This window comes from Thalassophryne amazonica, chromosome 9 (assembly GCF_902500255.1).
Source record: "Thalassophryne amazonica chromosome 9, fThaAma1.1, whole genome shotgun sequence".
In the NCBI taxonomy this organism is placed as follows: domain Eukaryota; kingdom Metazoa; phylum Chordata; class Actinopteri; order Batrachoidiformes; family Batrachoididae; genus Thalassophryne; species Thalassophryne amazonica.
This window is the reverse complement of record NC_047111.1, coordinates 58,929,401-58,942,675: the sequence shown is the minus strand read 5'-3', so window position 1 is coordinate 58,942,675 and position 13,275 is coordinate 58,929,401. Positions and strand designations below refer to the sequence as shown.

Sequence of the window (13,275 nt, the reverse complement as noted above, 5' to 3'; positions counted from 1 at the left end):
CCAATCAGACCCACGGCAACGTGCACGCTTTCCGGCGGTAAGATGCAGTTTCTTTCAAAATACTGTCAGAACAAGAAAGACCTGCGTCCTGGTGTGCTGATAAGTTCCCGGCTTTGCCCAGAAAGAAGAAATCCACAGCTGTGACAATAACACATTTATTCAACATATTCCCCCTGAGACTGATGCACTTGGTACAGCGTTCTTGCAACTTTTCTAGACTTCTCAAACCACCTCTCAGCAGCATGCCTGACGTCAGAAATGTCCTCAACACGATGCCCCTTCAGGTGTTTCTTCAAGTTAGGGAGCAGATAATAGTCCAAAGGGGCCAGCTGAGTAGGGAGATGGTGGGCCAATTGCAAACACAGGGTGTTCAATTTGGCAGCCACAATGTTGCATGTGTGCGCAGGTGCATTATCCTGCAGAAAAATGATCCCTTTGGTCAACTTTCCACAGCGTTTCATCGTAATTGCCTCCTTCAGCTGGTCCAGGAGGTTAGCATAATACTGTCTGGAGATAATAGAGCACTGAGGTAGGTAGTCCACCAATGGAATACCATCTTTGTCCCAGAAAACAGATGCCATAACTTCTTTGTCTAATTCCTGGGTGCGGAACTTCTTCAGCTGCAGGGACCCACTGTGCCACCATTCGTTTGACTGTTCCTTGGTTTGAGAATCATAAATGTGGAGCCAGGTTTCATCCACAGTCACAAACCTGGCCAAAAAGTCCTGTGCAGCTTCAAAATGGGCCAAAATGGCTTTCAATGCCTCAACTCGTTCCTTCTTCTGATCACTGTTCAAACATTTGGGCACACACTTCACTGAAAGCTTACGCATGTCTAGGATAGTGGTGACCACAAACCCAACACACTCCTGGGAGATGTCCAGTATCTGGGCTATCTTTTTGGCAGTTATTCGCCGGTCCTCAAGAATCAGCTCATGGATTGCATCACGTTGAAGATGAGCCCACTGCTGGGCTCATCTTCAATGGTGAAATGCCCAGTCTTCAAACAAGATGTCCAGGTTTTGACAGTGCTGTAGTTTGTGACATCTCAGTGTGAATGTCCTTTGCTGACTTTCCCCTGGAGAAACAAAAACTTCATGACGGCCCGCAACTCCAGTGACGTGAAACTTGCTCATGCCTCTGCCATCACAGCTCATCACTAATAGAAAAACTATTATAAGAAATAGGAAACACCTGATATTTGCAGTTACACACCAAGATATTAGGCTGTCAAATGCTCACACACTCGTTTCTCTTTCATCTGGAAGGGAGCAAAAGCCAGGAACTTATCAGCACCCCCTTGTATCTCCAAATTTACAGTAGTGTTCAGAATAATAGTAGTGCTATGTGACTAAAAAGATAAATCCAGGTTTTGAGTATATTTCTTATTGTTACATGGGAAACAAGGTACCAGTAGATTCAGTAGATTCTCACAAATCCAAAAAGACCAAGCATTCATGATATGCACACTCTTAAGGCTATGAAATTGGGCTATTAGTAAAAAAAAAAGTAGAAAAGGGGGTGTTCACAATAATAGTAGCATCTGCTGTTGATGCTACAAACTCAAAACTATTATGTTCAAACTGCTTTTTTTAGCAATCCTGTGAATCACTAAACTAGTATTTAGTCGTATAACCAGTTTTTCATGATTTCTTCACATCTGCGAGGCATTAATTTTGTTGGTTTGAAACCAAGATTTTGCTTGTTTACTAGTGTGCTTGGGGTCATTGTCTTGTTGAAACACCCATTTCAAGGGCATGTCCTCTTCAGCATAAGGCAACATGACCTCTTCAAATATTTTGACATATCCAAACTGATCCATGATACCTGGTATGCGATATATAGGCCCAACACCATAGTAGGAGAAACATACCCATATCATGATGCTTGCACAACCATGCTTCAGTCTTCACTGTTAACTGTGGCTTGAATTCAGAGTTTGGGGTTTGTCTCACAAACTGTCTGCGGCCCTTGGACCCAAAAAGAACAATTTTACTCTCATCAGTCCACAAAATATTCCTCCATTTCTCTTTAGGCCAGTTGATGTGTTCTTTGCCAAATTGTAACCTCTTCTGCACGTCTTTTATTTAACAGAGGGCCTTTGCGGGGGATTCTTGCAAATAAATTAGCTTCACACAGGCATCTTCTAACTGTCACAGCACTTACAGGTAACTCCAGACTGTCTTTGATCATCCTGGAGCTGATCAATGGGTGAGCCTTTGCCATTCTGGTTATTCGTCTATCCATTCTGATAGTTGTTTTCCGTTTTCTTCCAGGCGTCTGTTTTTTTTTGTCCATTTTAAAGCATTGGAGATCATTGTAGATGAACAGCCTATAATTGTTTGCACCTGTGTATAAGTTTTCCCCTCTCCAATCAACTTTTTAATCAAACTACGCTGTTCTTCTGAACAATGTCTTGAACGTCCCATTTTCCTCAGGCTTTCAAAGAGAAAAGCATGTTCAACAGGTGCTGGCTTCATCCTTAAATAAATAGGGGACACCTGATTCGCACCTGTTTGTTCCACAAAATTGACAAACTCACTGACTGAATGCCACACTACTATTATTGTGAACACCCCCTTTTCTTTTTTTTTTTACTAATAGCCCAATTTGATAGCCTTAAGAGTGTGCATATCATGAATGCTTGGTCTTGTTGAATTTGTGAGAATCTACTGAATCTACTGGTACCTTGTTTCCCATGTAACAATAAGAAATATATTCAAAACCTGGATTAATCTTTTTAGCCACATAGCACTACTATTATTCTGAACACTACTGTATTTACCAAAGTGATCAAACCAACACTAAGCCAAGAGTTTGATCCTAGATGCGTTTTTAAGAATAAAACTCAGATGACAACATATTTAAAAACAGTGGAAGTTGCCTTTTATTTGAGTCAACAGAAAAAAACTGCTGTGACATTGGAGTAAACCACTGAGCAAAAACTAACATTCTCACTGAGCCACTGAAACAATGATGGGCACAGTGGAGCAGTAAGGCTTCAGGACGCCTCACACACGTGCACACGCACGCACTCACACAACTTCATTTACAACAGCTATCTTACACTTCTGTGGCTGCTTGGACAGCAGACGTATCGCTATCCCCCTCCCTCCAATGTGGTCATTCAGAGGTGAGGGGTCAAGGGTCACCTTGAGACCAGGTAACCTGTGTTCCCTGCATTTGCTTTAAATGCAGGGCTATTTCAGGGCTAAGAGGCGACATAACACAGAGACTTCAACCGTTCATCTCTATGGTACATCTGTAAGCATCATAACCCCAGTGATAACACTGCAAGGCCAGCTGTAAGCCTGAAGGATGGGGTCAAAGGAGACTTGTGGGAGGTCATGCGCTGGCCAAACAGGGGGCAAAGAAGGGTTGGGCACCGGCGATGAGGTGAATTGGTCACTTGGTAGAGCGCCGCGTTGGCTCTGAGGCCGTTGGTGGAGGTGGTGGGCCACGGCGGTCTAGGTCTTCAATGTAGAACATGATGAGTTTCCGGCGCTCCTCTGGGACGCACTCCAAAACGAGGTAGCGCTTGTCATTCTGAAGTATTTTCTCCACATCCTTCAGATGTTGCTCTGACTCTTGGATCAGCTTTCTCGACCTAGGGAAAAGAAAGGGTCTTAGGAAGGCAAAGGAGACTAAAACATTGTGGAAACACAACAATCACTGTCTTTTCCATGGACTGCGGAGTTCAACAGTTCTTGCTTAGATTTTTATTTATGCCTTTTCATCAATCGCTAGTTTTGCTTTGATCAACTGTATGGCTTTCAACGTCATCAGGGAGATGACGGACTATTCTCAATGTGGCCAATCTGAAGGCAAGAATTCATACTTGCGCGACTGGCTGCTCGGTGGAAACACGCTCGGGCTGTATGCTGTTCTATCAAAATCAACTAGTTTGGTTTTGTCTCTAACTTGCTTCTAACGGCCAGCTGACAGCTATCACTGCCTGGAACGATGAGATTTATACACCAAGCTGACCTGAAATGAACCACTGGACATTAAACTGACTTTATTGACGAGCTTGACCCCTTTGAAAAGTGACCAAGTTACATGTATTTGTACAGAGTTCAGCAATATTTTCATTGACAAAAAATGGCCACCAGAGGACGCTGGGGTAATGCCTGACCTTGAGAATAGGCTAGAGAGGTTGGCTTGTGATTAAAGGATCCTTCATTCCATTCCCCATCAGACAAAACAGACACAGTCTGTCTGTCTTAACCCATGCCAGTCTAGGCACCTTTGACATGTGATGCTTTCTTGCAGAAGTACAGTTACAGTGCATCACTTTTTCCACATTTTGTAATGTTACAGTCATAGTTCAAAATGGGTGAAATTAATTTTTCCTCAGAATTCTACACACATATGACAGTGATTTTTTTTTAGATTTTTACAAATTTATTAATAACAAAGAACTAAGGAATCACATGTACGAGGTCTGTCAGAAAAGTATCGGACCTTTTTATTTTTTTCAAAAACCATATGGATTTGAATCACGTGTGATTGCATCAGACAAGCTTGAACCTTCGTGCACATGCGTGAGTCTTTTCACGCCTGTCGGTTGCGTCATTCACCTGTGAGCAGGCTTTGTGTGAGCAGTGGTCCACCCCTCTCGTCGGATTTTTATTGCGAATAAATGTCAACCATTTGGAGCTTTGCTGCATCAATTTTTTCCAGAAACTGAGAGACCTCCAGGTGAACACCATTCGGAAAACTCTGTTGGCTTTCAGGGACGATTTTATGGGGATTACACAGATTAAGGAGTGCTCCAGCCGGTTTAAAGACCGCCCACAGCTGCTGAGAGCGCGCCGCGCTCTGAGCGCCGATCGACAGGCTGAATCAACCAGATCATTTCCAACGTGAAGGCTTTGTTGATCCGGGACGTCGTCTGACTTACACAAAAATGGCAGCAGACATGGACATCAGCACTTTCTCGGCACATTCCACTGTTAAAGGAGTTTTTTTTCATGGAAAGAAAAGCGGACGGATGTGCCACCGTGCTGCTCATGGCGCGGAACAAAACCACCTCCGTGTTGGTCTCACAGGACGGCTTTGAAATGGCTTTCAGATGGCTGTCGGTGGGTTTTCAGTTGTGTGACTAACCGAGAAATTGTGGATGAGCCTGGACATGCCAGAACATGTCCTGTGAGGCTTCATCACGGCGTTGCTTTGCGCCATGCGGCTCCACCGTGACGCGCGGAATTCCTCCGCACGTCTGTCTCAATGTGCCGAAAAAGTGCTGATGTCCACATCTTCCGCAATTTCTGTGCTAGTCAGAGGACGTCCAGGATAAAACACAGCGTCCAGTTTGGAAATGAATAGCACATTCCACTGTTACAGGAGTTTTTGTCATGGAAAGAGGAGCGGAGGAATTCCGTGCGTCGCGGCGGTGCCGCATGGCGCAAAGCAACGCCGTGATGAAGCCTCACAGGACATGTTCTGGCATGTCCAGGCTCATCCACAATTTCTCGGTTAGTCACACGACTGAAAACCCACCGACAGCCGTCTGAAAGCCATCTCAAAGCCGTCCTGTGAGACCAACACGGAGGTGGTTTTGTCCCGCGCCATGAGTAGCATGGTGGCGCATCCCTCCGCTTTTCTTTCCATGAAAAAAAAACTCCTGTAACAGTGGAATGTGGCGAAAAAGTGCTGATGTCCACGTCTGCTGCCATTTTTGTGTAAGTCAGACGATGTCCCGGATCAACAAAGCCTTCACGTTGGAAATGATCTGGTTGATTCAGCCTGTCGATCGGCGCTCGGAGTGCGGCGCGCTCTCAGCAGCTGTGGGCGGTCTTTAAACCGGCTGGAGCACACCTTAATCTGTGCAATCCCCATAAAATCGTCCCTGAAAGCCAACAGAGTTTTCCGAATGGCTACCACCTGGAGGTCCCTCACAGTTTCTGGAAAAAATTGATGCAGCAAAGCTCCAAATCGTTCAGACATTTATTCGCAATAAAAATCCGACGAGAGGGGTGGACCACTGCTCACAGGCGAATGACGCAACCGACAGGCGTGAAAAAACTCACGCATGCGCACGAAGGTTCAAGCTTGGCTGATGCAATCACACGTGATTCAAATCCATATGGTTTTTGAAAAAAATAAAAAGGTCCAATACTTTTCTGACAGACCTCTTAAGTATTCACAGCCTTTGTCATTAAGCTCAAAATTGAGCTCAGGTACAATCTGTTTCTACTGATTATCCTTGAGATGTTTCTACAGCTTAAATGGAGTCCACCTGGGGTAAATTCATTTGATTGGACATGATTTGGAAAGACACACACCTGTCTACATATAAGGTCCCACAGTTGCCAGTGCATGTCAGAGCATGAAGTCAAAGGAATTGTCTGTAAACCTCTGAGACAGGATTGTCTTGAGGCACAAATCTGGGGAAGGGTACAGAGACATTTCTGCTGCTTTGAAGGTCCCAATGACCACAGTGGCCTCCATCATCCATAAATGGAAGAAGTTCTGATCCACCGGGACTCTTCCTAGAGCTGGTCACCCATCTAAACTGAGTGATTGGGGTAGAAGGGCCTTAGTCAGGGAGGTGACCAAGAACCCGATGGTCACTCTGTCAGAGCTACAGCAGTCCTCTGTGGAGAGAGAAGAACCTTCCAGAAGGACAACCTTCACTGCAGCAATCCACCAATCAGGCCTGTATGGTAGAGTGGCCAGATGGAAGCCACTCCCTAGTACAGGGGTGGCCAAGTTCGGTCCTCAAGAGCCACATTCCTGACACTCTTAGTTGTCTCCCTGCTCCAACACACCTGAATCCAATGAAAGACTCGTTAGCAGACTTTTAATGAGCCTTTCATTGGATTCAGGTGTGTTGGAGCAGGGAGACAACTAAGCCCACCTGGAGTTTGCCAAAAGGCACCTGAAGGACTCTAGACCATGAGAATCATAATTCTCTGGTCTGATGAGACAAAGATTGAACTCTATGGCGTGAATGCCAGGTGTCATATTTGGAGGAAACCAGGCACCATCCATAAAGTGAAGCATGATGGTGGCAGCATCATGCTGTGGGGATGTTTTTCAGCGGAAGGAACTGGGAGACTAGTCAGGATTGAGGGGAAGATGAGTGCAGCAATGTACAGAGACATCCTGGATGAAAACCTGCTCCAGAGGTCTCTCAACCTCAGACTGGGGTGACGGTTCATCTTCCAGGAGGACAATGACCCTAACTAAGCACACAGCCAAGACATCAAAGGAGTGGCTTCTGGACAACTCTGTGAATGTCCTTGAGTGGTCCAGCCAGACCTGAATTTGACTGAACATCTCTGGAGAGATCTGAAAATGGCTGTGTACTGACACTTCCCATCCAACCTGATGGAGGCTGAGAGGTGCTGCAAACACAGTATTTATGTATGTAGACCAAGCTTGTGGCATCATATTCAAGAAGACTTGAGGCTGCAATTGCTGCCAAAGGTGCATTAACAAAGTACTGAGCAAAGGGTGTGAATGCTTATGTACATGTAATTTCTTAAATTTTTATTTTTATTAATAAATTTGCAAAAAAAAAAAAAAAAAAAAAAAAAAACGTTTTCCATGTTGTCATTATGGGGTATTGTGAGTAGAATTTTGAGAGGAAAAAATGAATTTACTCCATTTAGGAAAAGGGCTGTAACATAAAATGTGGAAAAAGTGAAGGACTGAATACTTTCCAGATGCACTGTATGAACTCTGCTGGCTTTTGTTGCTAATAAACATACTGACAGTCACATATAGATGTCACACATTCAGATCAGTTTAATATTAGGGAAATCAATTATTTATTTTCTGCAAGCACTGTATGTGACTTTGACCCCAAACTCAATAGGTTTCATTGAGTCACCATGCCGAACACACACCAAGTGTGGTGACATGAGTAAGACGTTACTGTGCTAACAAGATTTTTTTTCAAAATACACTCCAGTGACCATGAGCCTCAAAAAAAAAAAAAATCAATGGGGTGCATAATGTATATACCACGTTTTGGTGACACTCGCGCCAAACGTCACATAAATGACTGACTGAGTGACATCTAGCCCACTGGCTATGCTGCAGGGAAAAACCAAGGGCAAGTTCCCTAATCCCTAAATTGCTCCTAGTGTACAGATGAGCAACTTGCATAGTACCACTGACGGTCTCATGGATGCTTAGGAGAGAGAGAGAGAAAAAAAAAAGACAGTAATGTGATTCATCTATAATATTCAAGACAGCAAAAGTTACCCCAAATGCTATAGGTGTTTGGAAAATTTTGAGAATACACGTGCCCTGTGGTGCATTCTGGTGCATTCTTTGGACTAAATTTGGACCTGAAACAGCTGTTAAATTTCTCTTGTGATCTCATGCAGTATGGCACAACATGTGGCTTTTGAATGCATGTTGTGGATCCTGTAGGATCATGTACAGAATAGAACAACACAACAGTTTACAAATATAGCTAAATCTTCATGAAAACTTTATTTAGTTTGTTTGTGATTGGGCTCAAAGACTAGGCAATTAAAAATCATAACTCTCAACTAAAATGTTATAAATAACTTTATAACTGCTTTCAGACTAGGTAAACAGATATCATATCATAATATCATACCATAATACTGAAGCCACTTGATTACTATTATTCATTCAATAATGCACAATAAAATGTTAAATTTGTTTAAATTATCCATCTCAGTCTGAGCCCAAACACCTCTAAGAATCTGAACCTGAATTTATTTATTTTTTATTTTACACAGAAATGTATTTATTGATTGACATACCTTGATTAACATACCTTATAGTAAAAAAGCCACATATTCTTGTGTAAATTCCTGTAAATCCACTCAAAGCCAGTGTCTTTTTCCCATGAAAAAAGTCTACATTAATAAAAACTCATTTACATTCTTGTGTAAATTCATGCAGCCTAAATCCATTCAAAGCCAGTCTTTTTTCCCAATGAAAGAAAGTCTAGATTAATGGAAAAAAAGGCACATAATCTTTGCTAAAATCCTGTTTGAACAGCACAATGTTTATTTTCCAGAGAGAAAAATTCTTACCGTGTTTCCTGAGGGTACAGTTCACTTTTCCCGTTTCTTTTATCTTTCAGGTGTGTTGATGAAGCCAGCGACAATTCCACGGATTCTTGTCCTTATCAGACTTTTTCAAACAATCTTTCTTGCCATCTTCTCTCTGTCCGACGTCGGTCCGTGACAGAGACATGCTGCACAAGTCTTCTTTTAAAAACTTTAGCGCTCTAAAGGTTTGCGATGTCCACATGCTACCTTTAGCTAAAGCTTCGTGCAGGAGACAAACTGCGTTGCTGCAGCAACCAAACAGTCTCACTTTACAACAACTGTCGCAACAGCCAGGCTTTTTTTCCCTCTGAGGACACTTGATTTTTATCAGTCCGCGGACTGTCGCGGTCTTATAAAACTTGCACGTCGTAAAAAAAAAACAAAAAACACACTTTGCGATAGGCATTTTAAAAACTCAGTGACAATCATGATTACAGAGTAAAACACTAACACCTCCCCCCCATGATGAAATCCATGGAATTTCGCGGATCCACGAATTTCTCACAGCCCTGCATTTCTTTTAGACAGCAAGAATTTACAAAAAGATGGAAAACCATCCAAAGACTGCGAATAAGCATCCCTGTGGTCTGCATCAGATGGAAAAGCATAGTAGAAAAGCAGGTAATTTATTTATTAAGTTTCTTAAATTAGATAATTACACTCTAATGCGAGCATGCTGCTATGACAGACATTCAACTGCACACCTGGAGAAACTCTAACCTTGACCAAGATTTACCTGTGAGGGCATCAAACAAATGATCTTCTGGTCAAAAGCCCGTGTACGTACACACGTACACGTACACACATATCTAATAGTCTTATGGGGTCCACCCAAACCTTGAATATGAATTTTGATCATCACATGATATTAATGTGATGATCACATGAATTGTGTGTGTGTGTGTGTGGTTGGGGGGGGATAATATGGTCAGAAAGAGGAAGAATAACATGCAGCTTAAATCCCACTGGCTTTGTTTTTATTACATTTTAAAAGTAATAACTTTTATTGGTAAGTTTAAACATTATTACCTCTCAGAGCTCATCAGCAGTACCTTTACCTCCCACCAGGGGAATCCTGGCCGACACTTTGGGAATCACACCTCTATCCCCATAGTTGCTTTTCAAACATTTGCTGAATGTCACATAGATGACGAATGCTAATAAAAAGTGGAGCTATTTTACTTCAACAGTTAAAAGGCAAGAAGTCTCCCTTCAGATATGTTTGGGCTATAGTTTTGACAGGTGGACATTTTTTTATTTCAGTTCAAATTTGTTCCGTTCTTTAGTTACTATTTGGCATAAATGACTGACATTGTGTATTTGAAGTGTGTAGCCATCTTCTCAAAGTAACAAATTAAGCAGTGAGTGTGCACACCTGTATGTGATGAACTTGGTCTCCTTGAGCAGAGTCCTGAAGTCAGCTTTGGCTGTGATGTACTTGTCTTTGATGTAGTCTTCAAACTCTCGCTGCCTCTTCTACAGATTGACACATGAGAAAAAGTGGATTTAACATGAATCTCTTGCAACACACTGTCAACAACACAATGAGTCAGGCCACTGTGCTTTTTTCCTTTCTGCTGGTAACAGCGGAAGGACACCGAACATCGGTGCCACCAAAGAACCGAAGTTTGGTTCTTTGGTGGCACCGACCGAAATCCTTCGGTAGTACAGAGTATCGAAACATGCCTCATCTTTCGGTACCCAGAGCTTAATCACGTGCAACATGAGCGGTCTGCAGCCGTCCTCCTCTCAGCATTTAAGTCCACCTGCGGATGTTACAGAGCACGAGCAACCTGATTCAAAATCTCCACCACCGGATTCTGCTTCAACTGCAACTTTATACCCGCATCGTTTTGAAGCAATGAAGCACTGTTCTGACCCGCTGCTTCGGTTCTTTGCTTCGCTGCCTGTCAGAAGCGGCAAATCCGCTTTTCAACTCCCCTCAGAGCCATTAAATTATGCCAATCGTGAGTCACTTTTCTGTGGATTAAAGTCACTAACTGGGACTCCTGTCTTGTTGCGAGAAAGAAACGTTCTATTCAAACAGCTCCAAACACTGTGCGGCTCTCTGCTGAGCAAGTCACAAGAAAGAGTCTGGTTGGAATTAATAACTTCAAAGCGACTCACCTCTTTCCAAACATTGTAATACAAACAATAAACTGCAATCATTCAAATTTTTTTCTTCCCAAAATGAGACGTTCTGCGGTGACATGCAGCAGAGCTCAGCTCAGCTGGCTGCTGCACATTCATGCCAAAATGTCTGAAAGAAAATGCTTTTGACAAAAATTAGTGTTTTCAAGTGTTCTTTTGCACTGAAACTTATTTGTTGCTTATTTTTTCTGTAAGAAAACTGCTTGGAGTGGAAAATTACCAAAGCTGAAAAATAAAACTCAAGATTTGTACTATGTGTAATGTAATTTTCTTTTTGTTAGAATTGATCTTATAGGAACCAGTATCGAAGTGAAGGTATCGAAATTGGTACCGATACTGAAAATTTTGATTGCTACCCATCCCTAGACAGACATATGAGGTCTAGTATGTGGGCAAATAAAGATAAGACATATAAAAGAACAGGAAAGTAAAATCTCAGGTAAAGAATAGTAGAGGATGTGGCTGGGTATGGTGCCAAAACTTTTTCCACTCTCATGGTTACTGCAAATAACTTGAAACACTGGTTGTTGCAAGTTCGGCATGACAAGGAAGGTAAAACCACAAATAAAGAATAGCTAGAACATGTTTATGGGGATAGAGTCAAAATCTTGTCATCAGCACCGCAAATTAGTAGTGGCTAACTTAACTTAAAAACATTTAAAAACATTTGCTTAAAAACATTTTGAATCCTTCTTGTACTTAACTGGCAGACTATGACTAACATTAGGTAGGTACTGCCACCTATTGTACAGGAGTGTGCAGAGGGACTGAAGAGCATGATGATTTTCTAAAAATAAAATGAAATTTATTGTAATTGCACCAGAGTCTTAAAGGAACATAAATAGTGACATAATATTAACCCTTTCACCCTTTTCACTTCAATTCTAAATTGTCAGCTTGCCATCGTTTTCTGCCACATTATAGTCACAGTTCATTTTGAATCCTTTGAAACACCTGTGTTTTGTATATTGTTCACGAGTCTGCATAAAAATGAACAGATCATCCGCTGTGCTGCCACCTGGTGAATACTGGCACCTGCTGGAAGGTCCAGCAATATGCATCCAGCCCTTGACCAAGGCAGCGTCTCAACATCTAGAGTTGGCCCCTGGGTGCCGGACTGTGCCTGCTCACTACTCCTCGTAGTAGGAATGTGTCGAACTAACTAGGATGGGTAGAGGACAAATTTCGTTTTATGTATCTATCTCGTACTTATGTATAATGACAATAAAGGCCCTTCTTCTTCTATATAAATTTATGAGTGTCATTTAATGACTGCAGTCAGTGAAGGGTCTACATGCACGAGCATGTACGCATGTTCCTTGTTAAACACTAATTGTATTTAATATCTCTCAGGCAGATTAAGAAAAACAAACAAAACAAGAAGCATGACTGATTTGTTTACAAATTGCAACATGATCTGGTCGATAGTCTAGTGTGACAGATTGCTGATGTTTGGCTGACGCATGCAGTCCATTTATTAAAATAATTACATTCTTTTCCCATCATTTTCCACTGCAATGTAGGGCAGATATATGTCAGTCGACAGGCCTATTTTTTTTTTTGTCTTCTGCATATTCAGAGATTTCTCTGGCTTTAATCCCAAAAGTCAAAACAATCATAACCAGCACACAAAAAAGGTAAGGAGTCAGGTGTAAAGAAGATCACTAGTGAGACCTACTGCAAGACGGAATCTTGTCTGTATACCTGATACTACTTCTAACTCAGGTCTTCAATTCCTCATACAGGTCAGGAACTACGACCTGTAGTAGCATTAGTGTAGCATTAAATGACACTCGTACACTTGCAAAGCTTCTGGTACTCCCCCCCACCCATGCACCTCCAAACCTCCAGATGTGAGACTCCATCATAAAGTTTCTCCAGCTCAATAACACCATACGCAAGCCTTTGTTTTTCTTTATATTTCCCGATTAGCTGCTTGAATGTTTTCACTGTACAAGGAGTGTTCTCTCCGCATTTTTCCTAGACCTTCTGTTGTTTCCAGTGTTTAACTCTGCTGTCCTTGTAGATGAACCCATTCACACTGTGGCGCCATTTTGCTGGCATCTGCTGCTCACAGATC

At 42.3% G+C, this 13,275-nt stretch overlaps 1 protein-coding gene across 6 annotated transcripts in view; it reads right to left on the bottom strand.

Annotated features, from left to right (window-relative positions):
- Positions 1-2,866: 2,866 nt before the first annotated feature.
- The window catches only part of tcerg1b (transcription elongation regulator 1b (CA150)), a 56,076-nt gene continuing 45,667 nt past the window's right edge, over positions 2,867-13,275 (bottom strand). For all 6 annotated transcript variants that reach the window (XM_034178116.1, XM_034178117.1, XM_034178118.1 and 3 more), the window contains 2 exons: positions 10,420-10,520; positions 2,867-3,607 (listed from right to left, as the gene is read on the bottom strand). In XM_034178116.1, coding sequence (XP_034034007.1) covers positions 3,406-3,607; positions 10,420-10,520 — 303 coding nt within the window. In that variant the 3' untranslated portion in view covers positions 2,867-3,405. The remainder of the gene's footprint in view (positions 3,608-10,419; positions 10,521-13,275) is intronic.